The sequence below is a fragment of the Sus scrofa genome, chromosome 10 (genome assembly GCF_054392235.1).
Source record: "Sus scrofa isolate SSC_HxYL_T2T_F1_AM1 chromosome 10, Sscrofa_HxYL_maternal_Yorkshire_Landrace_v2.0, whole genome shotgun sequence".
In the NCBI taxonomy this organism is placed as follows: domain Eukaryota; kingdom Metazoa; phylum Chordata; class Mammalia; order Artiodactyla; family Suidae; genus Sus; species Sus scrofa.
In genome coordinates this window covers 68,104,594-68,121,349 of record NC_139392.1, presented here as the reverse complement: position 1 = coordinate 68,121,349, position 16,756 = coordinate 68,104,594, and the positions used below count along the sequence as shown (strand labels likewise).

General features: G+C 42.1%; 1 protein-coding gene across 50 annotated transcripts in view; it reads right to left on the bottom strand.

The window, feature by feature from the left end:
• SVIL (supervillin) overlaps positions 1-16,756 on the bottom strand; it is a 285,309-nt gene that overhangs the window by 40,444 nt on the left and 228,109 nt on the right. For 21 of the 50 annotated variants that reach the window (XM_021064753.2, XM_084980007.1, XM_084980011.1 and 18 more), the window contains 3 exons: positions 14,230-14,277; positions 13,606-13,683; positions 5,679-5,826 (listed from right to left, as the gene is read on the bottom strand). In XM_021064753.2, the coding sequence (XP_020920412.1) occupies positions 5,679-5,826; positions 13,606-13,683; positions 14,230-14,277 (274 nt within the window). The remainder of the gene's footprint in view (positions 1-5,678; positions 5,827-13,605; positions 13,684-14,229; positions 14,278-16,756) is intronic. The other 29 variants (XM_084980005.1, XM_084980014.1, XM_084980020.1 and 26 more) reach the window with 2 other exon arrangements.

Below are 16,756 nucleotides of genomic sequence, written 5' to 3'. Positions count from 1 at the left end.
TTTTGAAAACTCCCATGACCCTGAGCGATCACCATGAGTTTGAAGGGAGATTTAACAATACGGAGAATTCACACACATGCATCTCACACGTGCACATGCACGCGCGCGCGCGCGCGCACACACACGTGTACATTTAGCAGGGACTATGACCACATGACCACACGTGTAAAACCACTGCCGGTGAAGGCAGGGCTATATTGTTCCTAAGGCCTGCAGGGCTGTCTCATACTGAACAATGAATACAGAGCCTGAATATGTTGATGGCATGAGAGCGTGTAGAAGGCAATCAGAATGTACTGGAACAAATGAAATAGTGAGTCCTGGAGGCCTTTGGAGTAGTGGAAGGAGCTGAAGTGAAAGTGTTAAAGTCGTCCTCGATATTCACAGTGGATTGGATATTGAGGGATGACTTTAACAGGACTGCCCACTTGACCCCAGTGGGTACCAAAATCCAGACACGCAGTCGTCTATAAAACAGCATATTTACATATAATCTATGCACATCCTCCCATATGCCCCAGAGAACTCATGATACCTAAGACAATGTAAATGCTCTGGAAAGAGGTGGTGTGGAAACTTTAAGGTTTGCTTTTTAGAATTTTCAGGAATTTAAAAAAAAACGGTTTTGGTTGTGGTTGGTGGATTCTGTGGCTATGGAGGACACAGAGGGCCCACCTTGTCTAGGCTGTCTCTGCAGAGGAAGGGGAGCGTGGGCTTGTCCCCAGCCCTGAAGTCTTCCTCCAGGCTGAGGGGACCTGGGGACAGTCTGGCCTATGGGGGTGGCACTCAGAATGTGGTTCTAGGAGTTCCCTGGTGGCTCTGTGGATAAGGATCTGGCTTTGTCACTACTGTGGTGTGTGTTTCTTAGCCTGGGAACTTCTGCATGCCCAAGGCATGGTTCAAAAAAAAAAAAAAAAAAAATGTGGTTCTATTCAGCAACAGCCCAAAGAGTGCTAAGCTTTGTAAGAAAGACACAAACATAATCACTCATACTGGTTGTGGTTGTCAGAGGGCAGCACCCAGCTTGAGTGTGTCTGTGAACTACTAATATGCTTCAAACCCCCCAATTTTTTTTGGCCATACCCACGGCATGTGGAAGTTCCTGGGCCAGGAATCGAACCTGTGCCACGGCAGTGACCAGGGCCACTGTAGTGACAACCCCAGATCCTTAACCTGCTGTGCCACCAGGGAACTCCCCAAAGGGAGAGATGTTAAGAGAGGCATGAAAGGCAAAGACAGGAATTCTAGCATGAAGAAAGCATGTGATTGGAACAGGAAACCTTTGTAAAGACAAAGGTGGGTATTTTCCCCAACCTACATAGAAGGGATTAGAAAGGGAATTAGTGTCCTTACAAAGAACAAAATGTGGAGCTCCCGTTGTGGCGCAGCGGGTTACAAACTGGACTAGTATTCACGAGGATGCAGGTTCGATCCTTGGCCTTGCTCAGTGGGTTAAGGATCTGGCGTTGCTGTGAGCTGTGGTATAGGTTGCAGACTCAGCTCCGATCTGGCGTGGCTGTGGCATAGGCCGGTGGCTGTAGCTACGACTGAACACCCAGCCTGGGACTCTCCATATGCCTCGGGTGTGACCCTAAAAAGACAAAAGGATAACAAAGAAGAAAAAAAGAACAAAATGAGACGTTAATGTTCTTTGTACCCGTTTGTCATACATGTGAAGCCCTTGGATGAGGCTGGAAGAGTCCCTCTAGGAACCACACCTGGAGAAGATGTAAATCACTGTCACTCACAGGTAGAGTGTCACTGAATGAAAAGCTCTGCTCCTCCCTCCTGCGAGCTGCACAAGGATGTGTTAGAGCATAACTTTTTTTTTCTTTTTTGGCTGCACCCGTGGCACATGGAAGTTCCTAGGCCAGGGATCAAATCTGGTGACCTACGCCATAGCTGTGGCAATGCCAGATCCTTGACCCCCTGTGCTAGGCCAGGGACTGTGCCACCAGAGAGACAACACCAGATCCTTAATCTGCTGTGCCATAGGGGGAACTCCTGGCGTGTAACATTTTTAAGGAAAAATACTGAATGTAGTTCAGGTAAAAAATGGAAGCCAAAATATTGTAAATTACTCAAAGAAAAATGTAGTTTCAAACTTAAATTCTAGGAATATTCTAGAAGCACTTCTCGACATGTACATATACTTGCCTCCTGATGTCAATGACATTTTAAGACCTGCAAAGGTTTATATGGCTGAGAAAGGAAACTTTCTTGAAAGATAGTAAGTGAAACTTGGTATCAGAGGCTGAGGCAGTAAGTCACCCTTTACTAAAAAGATGTGGAGGAACCACTGACAAGTTCATCAGCACAGACACAGGTCTGACTCACAAATCCACCCTGGGGCGGCCCTTTCCACTGTCAGGGCGCCCTCTGCTGCCTGTTGAGGCAGCAGCATGCAGGCGCGCCCAGAGGTGGTCCTGCCCTTTCATGCTCCAGATTTAGGATTTTCCCTTGATGGTGCGGCGGGGAGCGGGGGTGGTGGGGAGCCGGGGGTGGGCCCAGGCATGTAGAATTACATTTCACGATGGTAAAACAAAACAAAGCACCCCCACCCCACTTTGCATGAATTCTATGGGCAATAACCAGTCACTACTCTCTCTAGGAACATTCCCCATCTCTCTTTTTTGAATTTTTCTTTCTTTCTTTTTTTTTAAACTAAATTTTATTGGAGTAGAGTTGACTCACAAAGTTTGTTAGTTTCAAGTGTACACCAAAGCGAATCAGTTATACGTATGCATGTATCTATTCTTTTCTCTCCCATATAGGTTATTACAGATTACTGAGTCGATTTCACTGTGCTACACAATAGGTCCTACTTAGTTCTCTCTTTTCTATACAGTAGTATGTATGTTAATCCCAAGCTAATTTGTCCCTACCCTCCATGTTTCCCCTTTGGTAACCTTAGTTTTTTTTTTTTTTTTTTTTTTTTTTTTGGTCTTTTTTAGGGCTGCACTTGCAGCATATGGAAATTCCCAGGCTAGGGGGTCAAATCGGAGCTGCAGCTGCTGGCCTACACTACAGACACAGCAACGCCAGATCCAAGTCACATCTGTGACCTACATCACTGCTCACGGCAATGCCAGGTCCTTAACCCACTGAGCAAGGCCAGGGATTGACTGGCATCCTCATGGATACTAGCTGGGTTTGTTACCACTGAGCCACAACAGGAACTCCCTGGTAACCATAAGTCTGATTTCACATTTTTCTTACTCGAAGGTACTTTGAGTACTTCCCTTCCAGGAAAATCCTAGGAGATCACAGAAATCTGTGGAGAACTCATGGTTTTTTTTCATTCGATTGAAAGTACAAGAGAATTATTTCCTGAACAAAGTCATAATAGCACCTGTTAAATAAGGATCACTGATTTATTCAGGAATAAGGGAGAGCAAGCTCCTCCACTGAGGGACAGGCAGTTCTCTGACTTTGCTCTCCAAACCTGCCTAAGAGCAAAGCTACTTCCTCTGACATCTCTGTGGTCAAGGGCAGTGGTATATGGAGTAAGGGCCCACCTTCAAATAAACTGCAATTTTTAAGATGGAAAAGGGAAAAAGAAACCCAGGTAAAAAAGTCATCAGGGAGTTCCCGTTGTGGTGCAGTGGAAACGAATCTGACTAGGAACCACGAGGTTTCGGGTTTGATCCCTGGCCTCGCTCAGTGGATTAAAGGATCTGGCCTTGCCATGAGCTGTGGTCTAGGTCACAGAAGTGGCTCAGATCTGGTGTGGGTGTGGCTGTGGTGTAGTCTGGCTGCTGTAGCTCCAATTAGACCCTTAGCCTGGGAACCTCCATATGCTGTGGGTATGGCCCTAAAAAGACAAAAAGACCAAAAAAAAAAAAAAAAAAAAAAAAAAAAAAAGTCATCAGGATGAAAGTCCAGGCTAGAAGTTGAAAGATCTGAGTTCTGGTTTAAGTTCTCAGCTTGAGTTCTTCTTAACCAGGCTAGACCTTAAGAATCTGCCTTTGTTAACCTAGGGGTGAGAGGTCACGTAAAGCAGCTTAAGATGAGTATAGAGTGCTATAATTTGGTGAAGAAAATACTCAAAAGCTATCTCATTCAGAGTAAATTATCTTCTGTTATCCTTGGACAAGTCCAAGGTTAGTTACAGAATAAATATGTGGAGTTCCCATTTGTAGCTCAGTGGTAATGAAACCGACTAGTATCCATGAGGATGCGGGTTCGATCCCTGGCCTTGCTCAGTGGGTTAAGGATCCGGCGTTGCTGTGAGCTGTGGTGTAGGTTGCAGATGCTGCTCGGATCCCACATTGCTGTGGCTGTGGAATAGGCTGGCAGCTGTAGCTCCAATTCGACCCCTGGCCTGGGAACTTCCATATGCCACAGGTGTGGCCCTAAAAAGCAAAATAATTAAGTAAGTAAATGGGTTAGGATGCTTCCACCAAGATTTGGGTAAATCACAGTACAGGGGTTTTCCCTCCCTCAACACTCACTCCTTTCCTTCTGCAAATATTTATCATGAACCAATGAGCGAGGCATTATTTATGAGTGAGGATCTCAAAAGGGTTTGAGAAAAGCAAACTTTAAAGGAGAGAGCCTGGGAACTTCCATATGCTGCAGGTGCGGCCCTAAAAAGCAAAAATAAAAAAAGTAATTATAGGAAAGGAGTAAGATTTGTTAGCAGATTTGCAAAACTGCTTTTGAAACCTGGGCTCCATTTCCAAATGGCTGTTTTGAAATGTGACTAACTGAATTATATGTTTTGTGTTGAAGATGATAATGTTGTAAGATTTTCTTTTTGTCTTTTTGCCATTTTTAGGGCCACTCCTGTGGCATATGGAGGTTCCCAGGCTAGGGGTCGAATCGGAGCTGTAGCCACTGGCCTACACCACAGCCACAGCAATGTGGGATCCGAGCCGCATCTGCGACCTACACCACAGCTCACGGCAACACCGGATCCTTAACCCACTGAGCAAGGCCAGGGATCGAACCCGCAACCTCATGGTTCATAGTCGGATTCATTAACCACTGAACCACGACGGGAACTCCGATAATGTTGTAAGATTTTTTAAATTATGTTTTATGTTACTGAGGTACAGCCGATTTACAATGTTGTGTTAATTTCTGAAAAGTGATTTAATTATATATATTAAATTATTCTTATTCTTTTCCATTATGGTTTATCACAAGATACTGAATAGAGTTCCCTGTAGCTATACAGTAGGACCTTGTTATTTATCCATCCTATATATAGGAGTTTGCATCTGCCGATCCCAAACTCCCAGTCCTTCCCTCCCTCCCCCCCCACTCCTCCCCCTTGGACCCACAGGTCTGTTCTTTCCGTCTGTGAGTCTGTTTCTGTTTCATTGATATGTTCATTTTGTGTCCTATTTTATTTTTCAATTTTAGTTTCCACATGTAAGTGATATGATACGGTGTTTGTCTTTTTCTGACTTCATGTCATGTGAGCATCTCTAGGTCCATCTGTGTTGCTGCAAATGGTATGATTTCATTTGGAAAAGGTTTTCAGTAAGACTGTCTCACAAAACCTACCTGGAAAACATATGCACAGCTTCAGAGAGAAAACTACAAAGGAGCATAGCTTGATGTTTCACACTGAGCCACCCTCTGCCCCGAGGATGCGGGAGTGAGCACACAGGTACACACGCACGCACACACACACACACACACACACACACAGACGCACGCGCGCTCACCTCGTTTCACCATCCTGCCAGCCACGGTAAACTGGGTGGAATCGTTGGCAGCCCCTTTGCCCCTGGCTTTCCAGGCGTCTTCTCTCCCGGTGATGAGGTGCTTTCTCTCTTCGATGGTCATCTGACTCTCTCGACTTTCTGTGACCCGCTGAGGGTACCAAGGAGAACAAGGGAGAGGAAATCAGAGAGAGAGAGACACTTTAGCGTGGCGCATCCCTTGAGCTGAAAAACAAGGAACGTGGGGTCCTACATCGTCCCCTCCCCTCCAATGTCCAGAACTCTTCTATCTGAAATAGGCTTGGCTTCCTGATTTCCAGCTTGGATTAGTCATCACCACCAACAGTATTGGGACTTAGGTGAAAACGTGCATCGCTCTCCGCTCATCTGTTTTTAACACTGGAAGCTCAAAATGTACTTTGTTTTTAAAATTTTTTATTAAAGCCTTGTTGATTTACACTGTTTTGTTAATTTCTGCTGCACAGCAAAGTGACCCAGTCACACAGTCAAAATGATACTTTGTAAAAAGAAACAAAAAGAGAGACTGTCTTCTCTCCACAGGTTTTATGGTTCGTCTATTTTAGGTATCTAGTTAAACTTGGTTGACTAGGGATCTTCATCTACCATGCTCGCAAAGAACATGGTCAAGTCTAGAAACTTTATCCACATCACCACACGAGGAACACGGTCAGTTATAAAGCAGGGAAAGCTGCTTTATAACTGACCGTGTTATAAAGATTGGGAGTAAGGTACGTCTACATGGCTGAGATTCAGTCTAAGCCATGAACAAGGATCTCTTCTTCATCACCAAGTGTATTTCTTTTACGGAGAAATCACTGCCAGAACTGATTTTGAGATTCTTGGTAATTTAAATTAGGTGAAAAAACCTTTTTCTCAAGAGACATGACAACGATAATATATGGCTCAGATTCTAGATGGGATGGGGGTAAGGGGCTAAAAAGAACATTATTGGGGGGGAATTAATACAACTGGGATATGAACTGTGGATTAGATAAACAATGTATCACTGATAAATTTCCTCCCCTTGTTCATCATATTGTGGGGAGACAGGCTACACGTTGGTGTCCCCCCAAAAACTCCCATGTTGTGATGTAATTCCTAATGGGATATACCAGGGAGGTGGGGCCTTTGGGATTAGAGCCCTTGTCAAAGAGGCCCTGGCCTCTGAACTACATGAGGACACAGTGAGTAGACGGTGGTCTCAGATCCAGGAAGTGGTTCGTCTTATCTATCTTATCTACCTACCTACCTATCTTATTTATCAATCATCTACCTTATCTATCATCTATCTTATCGATCTACCTACCTACCTACTACCATCTATCTTATCTATCAATCATCTATCTTATCTATCTATCTATCTATCTAGGAGAAAAGGGTGAAGCAGGAAGTGGGGGATTGAGGGCTAAGAGGGGTCAGGGAAGGAAAAAAAATGCCAACAACTGGTGGATCTGGTAAAGGGTATATGAGAGTGTCCTGCCTACTTGGATGATTTTCCTGTAAAAAATTTTGTTTTAAATTTTATTAAAATAAAAAATTATCAACAAAATTAAAAAAAAAACCCTTTTCCTTAATTCTCTAGCTTGTGATTGGTGAGATAACTCTAATTCCAAACACTCTCTGAATCACATACCCTTATAAACTATGAGGTAGACTTACCAGGAAAAAAAACCTCACCAGAACTCCAAAAAAGAGATTAAGTCTTCTTTGAAATGAAGTTTTAGGAGTGAATTTTAATCAAATCAATATGGCACTTGCCTTAAAATAGTTAAAAACAAAACCAAAAAAACACAATGTATGAAGTACCAATTCTCCGAAGACCCAGATGTCACCAGTTCAATGGACACAGGGACATATCTCAAAGCCCTAGGTGTAGTGGGCGCTGTGGTTAATGACTCAGAAAAATGGTAGCCCCAGATCAAGAATTCCATTTCCTAATGCACTCAGATTCTCTTGCAGCTTCTGGGAGATGGTGATGGATGTGCATCTGGGGATGATCCGGGATTTAAAACTTCTAATATTTTTGCTTTGTTTGCTTGCTTTTTTAGGGTTGCACCCAAGGCATATGGAGGTTCCCAGGCTAGAGGTGGAATCAAGAGCTACAGCTGCCTGCCTACAACCACAGCCACAGCAACGCAGGATCCGAGCCACATCTGCAACCTACAGCACAGCTCACGGCAGTGCCAAATCCTTAACCCACTGAGCAAGGCCAGGGATCAAACCCACAACTTCACGGCTCCTAGTCGGATTCCTTTCCTTTGTGCCACGATGGGAACTCCTAAAGCTTCTAATAATTTTGCCAGATGTTAATGAATATGCTTTTCACCCACTTCTAAATGATAATATTAAACATAAAAGTTTTGGCTTCTTTAGTAATTTCACCTTAAATTTCACTTTGTAGGGTTGGTTTAGAGCCCCCTAATCCCTTTTATCTGATGTTAAATGGCTCTAGAATACATTTATTCACTTCAGAAATTAATAAAGTATATTACAAACTGCTATTAAATATTAGAATTCAAAATGTGAAACGTGAACCTACATCTTTATTCATGCACTTTTTTCTCTTTAGCTTAAAACTTCGTGATTATCTTGTCTTGCTTTTCCCTTCTAAGTTTCTATTTCCTTATTTAAATAAGGATGTAATACATAGTATAGTAAGTGTTGTGCCATATTTCAGGTTTATCCAGGTTTAGCTGATGATATTTAGGATTGACTGCAATAGTAAGAGAGTTGGGGCAGAATATGAGTAGAAGCCCTACCTCATTGGTGAGGTGGTGAAGCTAGATTTCTTGAATGGTACACAGGATTCAAAATGGTGATAACGTTTTTGAAAACTGAGAAGTACTGATGTGTCACTGTACCTTAGTTCTCTCAATTGACACATGCTTTTATGATATCTTCCTGGAATGTCATTTCACTGGAGGTGAACAGGATACAAATTTCAAAATTTAAATAATGTCCTATCTCTAAAGCTCTCCAGCTGAGAAGAATTTTACCCTTCAGTCTGCACGAATCCTAATCATTCATGTTCTGCTCTTTTGTGTACTGCTCCCTGTGTCAGAAGCACTTAGTGAGGTGTGCACTGGGATTTCTCAGGTGTACTGAGGCACACCTGCCAGTAACAAGATGGTAACCTGAAAACATTCTTGCATATTAACCCTTTGCATAGTTTCTAGCTCTGTCTTGCCAAGTGTCTGTCCATCCCTAAGACACACCTTTCTCTTTCTTCCCAACTCTTTCAGGGCCTTCTTTCTCTCTCCCTCCATTCTCCCTCTCCCTCTGTCCTTCCCTCCCTCCCTATTTCTCTCTCACCCCCCCTCCCCTTTCTCATCATTCTGCTCCATGTTCATGGGATCTATACTTGAGAGAGTAAAGGATAAATGGATAAAAGGATGCGAGGAAGAAGAAAACTTGAAACCTGACAAGAGAGAAATAGTCCATTTAGTTAGGCAGAACTTGTGAGCTGTTTAAATGTTCTGTTTCTCTCTCTGGGCCCCTGCATTGTTGCATATTGATACCAGGACCGCTGGAGGTAGGCATCACTGATATGTAATGTTTATCTGGAAAAACTGTCCAGAAGTAAAAATATAGGATTTTTTAGGCTATTTTAATTTTGAAGTGATAAAAACACAGACTGCCCCTGTTATTTTTCTTTGAACTAAAAACTATCTGGAGAGATAGTCCATGTTCATGGATGGTAAGATACAATCTTATCAAGACGTCAGTTCCTTCGAACTTGATCTATCAATTTGGTGTGATTCTAATTGAATTCCAGCTAGTCATTTTGTGGAAATTGATGAACGGACTCTCAAGTTTATATGGAGGATCACAAAACCTGGATTAACCAACCTAACATTGAAAAGAAAGAACAAGGCAGAAGACTGACACTTCCCAACTCCAAGAATTACTATGAAACTATGATAAGAGTATTATTACTATCAAGACATTGTGGTACTAGTGGAAAAAAGAAACAAATAGATCAACAGAACAGAGAGCCTAGAAATAGAGTCACATAAACACACTCTTCTAATCTCTGCAAGAAGCAAAAGCAATACTGTGGAGAAAAGATAGTCTTTTCAGCAAACGGCACTGAAATGACATCCACCTGTAAATAATAAATAAAAAGAATCTAGATGCAGACTTTATACCCTTCACAAAATTTAATTCCAAATGGCTCATAGGCCTAAATGTAAAATGCAAAACTGTAAAATTTGTGGACAATTACATAGAAAAAACTTGAGATGACCCCGGGTTCAGTGATGACTTTTTAGATTCAATATAAAAGGCAAAATAGATGAGAGGAATAAGTGATAAACTGGAGTCCATTGAAATTAAAAACATTTGCTCTGTGAAAGACACTGTCAATGGAATGAGAAGACAAGCTACAGACTGGGAGAAAATATTTGCAAAAGGCATATCTAATAAAGTACTGCTATCTAAAATCATTTATCGTACATATATAGACTCTTAAAACTCAACAAGAAGAAAACAAACAGCCAGTTAAAACATGGGCAAAAGATCTGAACAGACAACTCACCAAAGAAGACAGGCTGATGACAAATAAGCAAATGAAAAGATGCTAAACAACCAATGTCATCAGTAAAATGCAAATTAAAACAACAATAAGATACTTCTACATACCTATTAGAATGGCCAAAATCCAAAACACTGACACCACCAAATGCTGGCGAGGATGTGGATCAACAGGTCCCACTGCTGGTGGGAATGCAGTATGACGGTACAGCCACTTTGGAAGACAGTCTGGCAGTTTCTTATAAAAAAACTAAAGAAACTCTTACCATATGATCCAGCAATCATGCTCTTTTCTATCCAAATGAGCTGACAACTTATGTCCAGACAAAAGCCTGCAATGGATGTTTACAGCATCTTTATTCCTAATTGCTAAAACTTGGAAGCAATCAAGATGACCTTCAGTAAACAAATGGATAAACTAGTCCATCTAGACCAGGACTACTATTCATCGGTAAAAAGAAATGAGCTAACAAGCCATGAAAACGCATGGGATATCCTTAAATGCATAGGACTAAGTGAAAGAAGCCAATCTGAAAAGGCTACACACTGTAGGCTTCCAACTTTATGACATTCTGGAAAAGACAAAACTATGGAGAGGGTAAAAAGATCAGAGGATGCCAAGGGAGGAAGAGGGGAGAGAGGGATTGAAGAGGCAGAGCACAGAGGGTTTTAGGGCAGTGAAACTACTCTGTGATACTATAAAGATGGATACAATCACTACATATCTGTCAAAATCCAGAGAATGTGCAACACCAAGAGTGAACCCAAACATGAGCTATGGACACTGAGGGCTAACGACCTGTGAACTGTAACAAATATACCATCTGGTGGGAGATGCTGACAGTGGGGGAGGCTATGTGTGTGGGGAGACAGAATATAATTGGGACATCGCTGTACTTTCTGCTCAATTTTGTTGTGAACCTAAAACTGCTCTAAAGCATAAAGCCTCTTGGGGTGTGGGATGGAAATCCTGTGAAATTGGATTGTGATGATCATTATACAACTACAGATGTGATAAATTCATTTGAGTAATAAAAAAATAAAAAATTAAACATCAAAAAAATAAATAAAAACCAAGGTCTCTAAAAAAGTATACTATATACACATATGTGTATTACATATAAGTATATAAAATATTTATATATCATAAATATTTATAATATACAAAGATAAACTTATTTGTATAAATTTACTTATATATAAATATTTATAAAATACATGACTATAAATGTATTATATAAGTATATAATACTTATAAATATATTTATATTTTTGTATATTATAACAAATTATATTTTGGCTGCACCTGGGCCAGGGACTGAATCCTACCACAGGTGTCACCTATATCACAGTTGCAGCAGTGCTGGATCCTAAAATTTATACTTAAAGACTTCAATAGTACATCTTTTCTCTTTAATAGTGACTTATTTAGAAGAAACAACTCATTCCCCCCTTAGTGATGAAAGAACAAGTTTGTTCCAGATTTCAGGCTCTTCTCTGGGTGGACGCTGGCTGACTGTGTGGGACTGGGCTCTCACAGACCCACAGTCCTGACTTGAGGAAACGAGCCAAGGCGAGGGAGGGAAAAGGTTGCCTTCAGGAGAAAAAATGGGGAGTTTCCACTTGTGCAGATTCAAGAGGAAGCCATGAGGACCCACCATTCCCTTCCCTCTGGCTGTGTGTCTCCCTCAAAAGCCTGTTTTGTCACCACTAGTCCTAAAGGAACCGTATAGTCACATATTTCTAGTTAGAGGTCACCTGAGAGTTGTGGTCCCAGGGCTGATGAGGAGACAAGAGGCTCTAAGAGGGACATGACTGGCCAGGTCCCATGGTTGGAGGGCAACTAGAACTTGGGCTGGGGGCAAAGTGGAGGCAACCACTTTTTCTAGCTATTTTGATCCTAGGGATGTGCCGAGGGGAATAAATTCATTCTATGACTGATATTTTTAGCTTTAAACATCATCAGGTATCATGTACCAACAATATTCCTCAGCCCAGGCTAGGTCTGCCCTCTGGTTGGGGGCTCAGATAGGGTACAATGAGGGGGAGGGTGGGGAAGGAGAGCTGCGGTTTCCATGCCAACAGCGCCACTGCAGCCCACTCACGTCAGGATCACCTCTCCCTCCCTGTCCCTTCCACACTCCAGGGTGCCTCTGCCATATCCTCCTACTTTGTCAAGGGCAGCAGATAATATGGTTCCTGAGCGGGAGCAAGGACCAACCCTGGGGTTCTTCTTGGGCACCTGACTCAACTTAAGCTATAAAGCTTGGGAGTTAGAAGGGAGAACTTTCATAGATCTATAACAAATAGAGAGGATGAATAAATAATAATAAAAAACTACACACAAAGAAGAGCCTAAACCTAGAGGGCTCCACTGGTGAATTCAGACAGACATTCAAAGAAGAATAAACACAAATTCTTCACACACTCTTCCAAAATAGAGAAGAGGAGAAAACACTTCCTTTCTATGAGAAGAGTATTTACCTGAGGTGAAAACCCATTCTAGGTGGGCCAATATAATTCCATGAGGCAAGTATTATCCTGATTTCAAACCCATACAAAGATATCATATGAAAAACAAACGAAACAAAGCAACAAGCCAATATCTCTTATGAATACTTATGTGAAAATCCTCAAAAAAAAAATACTAGCAAATTCAATCTAACAATACATAAAAAATAATTTTACACTGTGGCTAAGTGGTATCCCAGGATGCAAAGTTGGTTAAATACATGAAAATCAATTAATGCAATGCACTACATCAATAAAGGACAAAATCACATGATTACATCAATAGATGCAGAAAAAGCATTTGAAAAATTTCAAAAGCTATTCAAGATACAAAAAAACCAAAAAACCAAAAAAACACACACTCAACTAGGACTAGAAGGGGCATCTTCAACCTGACCAATATGGTAGACAAACATAATAGTATCAAAATTACATTAAATGTAAATGAGCTATGCACTCTAAATAAAAGGCGGGGATTATCACTGGGGAGAAAAAAAGGATGAATAGAAAGATGTCTAATCTATAAGAGATCTATTTTTAAATATAAAGCCACAGATAATTAAAATAAATTATAAAAAACTACATTTGGCAAAAAAATAAAAAAATAAGAGGGGAAACTTTCCTCTTCAACCAGTTTCATGATTAGGAGATGAATTAATGTCATCAACTTGACTCTAGAGGTCTGAGCCAGACGTGACATGACGAAGTGATTACACACACACACACACACACACACACACACACACACACACACACACATGCACGCATGCACACAGAAATGCAGTTACTTCCCCAAATGAAACCAGCTCCTCCCTGCCGCTCAGAAATTGCAATGAGGCTTTAATACACATAGGCTTTTCCTCACCTGATTAATAGAAACAAAAGACAGGTATTTATGGGCAGCAGGTATAGCAGGAGAATAAGTAGAAGCATATACAGGTTCCTATAGAGCAAAGCAAGAGGATTAGAGGTGAAAAGAGAAGATTTATCAGAGCAGGGTGGGGGAGGGGAGGGACCAAAAAAAAAAATGAGGATTTCTCTAACAGAAAGTTAATTTACTCATTGCAATTTCACTCTCCCCAAGAGTCCTTCCTATTTGTTTAGTTTTTTTTTAGAACACTAACAGAAATCCCCACACAAGCACAGTAAATACCCCTGAGTCACTCTGGTGCAGTAACTGAGTGAAGGGTGAGAGTACTGCAATTTCCATAAAATAGTCAGTGACAGAGAAGGGACCCTGAGGTTCCTGGACAGTTTTGACACTTAACATAAAATATCTTCTGAAAGCCTTTCAAATTTTTTTTTCTTCTTCTTCTTTCCATTCTACGATTGAAACAAAATTTAAAGACGCAGCACAGCTCTCCACTCTAGATCAAGGTGGTCTCTGGCCTCGGGGTCAGAAAAACCAAGCAGAGAGGGTCACCAAAGGGAACTGTCGGGAGGAAGGGTACAGGTGGCAGGGAGAGACCTATGTGAGAGTCAGGCTTACCCAAAGCAGATTAGAAATGGCATTATCATCTGTAAATCCTCCTTCTTCCTACAGGTTAAAACAGATAGGAGACATTGCAGGGGGTCGAAAGAGCAGGAGTTTCAGTGTCACAAGCAAGTTCAAGAACTTTGGGCTGGGTTCCCTGGAGAAGCATGCACATGCCGACACAAGCGGGTGGCACCAAGTAAACGCATTCACTGTCGGCGGGCTGCTAATCTGGAATCTGGAGGTGGTACAGGCTGCCTTTCTCGTCCTCTTATCCTCATTCCTTCAACTAACTTCATTCTCTTTTTTGTGATTTTTGTTTGTGTGTTTCTCTTTTTAGGGCTGCACCTGCGGCATATGGAGGTTCCCAGGCTAGGGGTCAAATCAGAGCTGCAGCTGCTGTCCTACCCCACAGCCACAGCAATGCCAGATCCGAGCTGCATCTGTGACCTACTCAGCAGCCTGCAGCAACGCTGGATCCTTAACCCACTCTGTGAGGTCAGGGATCGAACCTGAATCCTCACGGATACTAAGTCAGGTTCTTAACAGGCTGAGCCACAATGGGAACTCTGACCTCATTCTCTTAAAGTGTGATTTGGAATTTCAATGACAGCAGGTCATCTGAACCCAAATGTGGCAGAAGTCACCTTCCTAGAATTTTCAAGGACTTGTTCTGGGGTCATCACAGATCTGAGCTTGATTCACTGACTGACCCTATGACTGAAGCACAGCCAGACCCTAATCCATGTCTCAGACACTGAGGCGGGGGTTGTAATAGCAAACTCTATAAAGGGTTCTCATTTCCTGGAAAAAGTCTGAAACACTGGAGTTTCTTGGCCAAAGGGCACAGGAATTGCTGTCTCTCCCTGAATACTGATCGAATATGCCAAAATGGGGTTGGAATTTTAAATAATGATTTGGTGGGGGAAAAAACCATAACCACAATTTAGCTGAAACAAGAGACCCCTGCCACATCCCTTTTCTTTCAAATTTTGCTTCATTTTGGGAGTTTCCATCGTGGTGCAGCAGAAATGAATCTGATTAGGAACCATGAGGTTGCAGGTTCGATCCCTGGCTTTGCTCAGTGGGTTAAGGATCTGGAGTTGCCATGAGCTGTGGTATAGGTCACAGATGTGGCATAGATCTGGCGTTGCTTGTGGCTGTGGCTGGCAGCTGTAGCTCTGTTTTGACCCCTAGCTTGGGAACCTCCACATGCTGCGGGTGCAGCCCTAAAAAGAAAAAAAAAAAAATTCTTTTCAAATTTTGCTTCATTTCATTTTTCTCATTCTTGGGATGGGATGAGTTGCTCTGAAGGAAACTGTCCATAGACCATGCTCAAGTGCATACATTCCCCGTGCTAGAAGCCAGGCCAAATATACAAACCAACTGGATTTACCATCTTTTTGAACTAATTATTTATGCAACAAAAGCAACAATGTGTAAGTCAGGTTAGTAGTTCCCTAGCCTGAACCAAGAAAAGAACGCAAACTATCTGAAACTATCTGTCCTAAGAAATGACAGGGTCTGCAAGGTAAATGATTAGCACTCTTAAGCTCCAAACCATCAATCCTGATTTGGGGAGGGGAGGGGAGATAAATTTGGAAAATAAGGAACTGATGTTATGTAGTCTCTTGAGACACCATTGATCTTTTCCTGGAGAAAGAAAGACTCTTAATCCTCCAAATCTATTTCTGGACCAAAAGAATATTTTCTTACCACATAGGACCCCAAATGAGATGTTAGTTAGAGTTCCAAAAGTTTGTTTTGGGACAAACCCTTTAGCAGAAACAAAAACAAGGCATTCTTCACATCTTTTTTTTTCTTTTTTTTTTTTTTTGATATGGTTACATGACCATCTATAATCACTCATGTGGCTCACATCATATTTTTATTGGATGGCACGGATTTTTGCAAGAGATTATACTTATAGAGTCCTATCTCCATTTCCTGCCTTTCAGCACTTTTACAGGCTGCAATGCATGGGGTTCCGCCCACTGCACCCCAAAGCTTGAGGAGGCCAACTGTAAAGTGCTTGCTAACCATGAATTCGTGCCTTTGATGCATTCAGAAACTGTGCAGGAAGTGGTGACCTGACCACTTTTCCCTTGTTATGGCAAATCCATCCCTTTTCCCTTGTTGGGAAAGGTGGAAGGTTCCAGAACTTGGGCCCGGAACAAGTCTAGATCCAGCCTGGGCAGCAAGATCCCCCTGCATGGGTTGCATGCATGTCCTTCCTTTTTCAGAGCTGCACTGGGATACACAGCAAGCCCTGGCCATGTCTTAAGCACCCTTCTGCTGCCTGGGGCCTGTTTCAAGGCACCTTGAGACGTGTGAAAGATCAGGTTCAAGGCACCTTGAGGTGTGACTGAAAGGTGCTGCCCACACTTTGGAAGAAATGAAGACAAGAGCTTGTCAGAGGCCACAGAAAAACCACTTGACCTCAACAGAACCTGCGATCTCCAAAAGCCAAAAATAGATGGGCTTATTTTAACTTCAAAGAGTTTACTGTCTCCGGCCAAAGTGAACCAGGTCACGGAGCAGC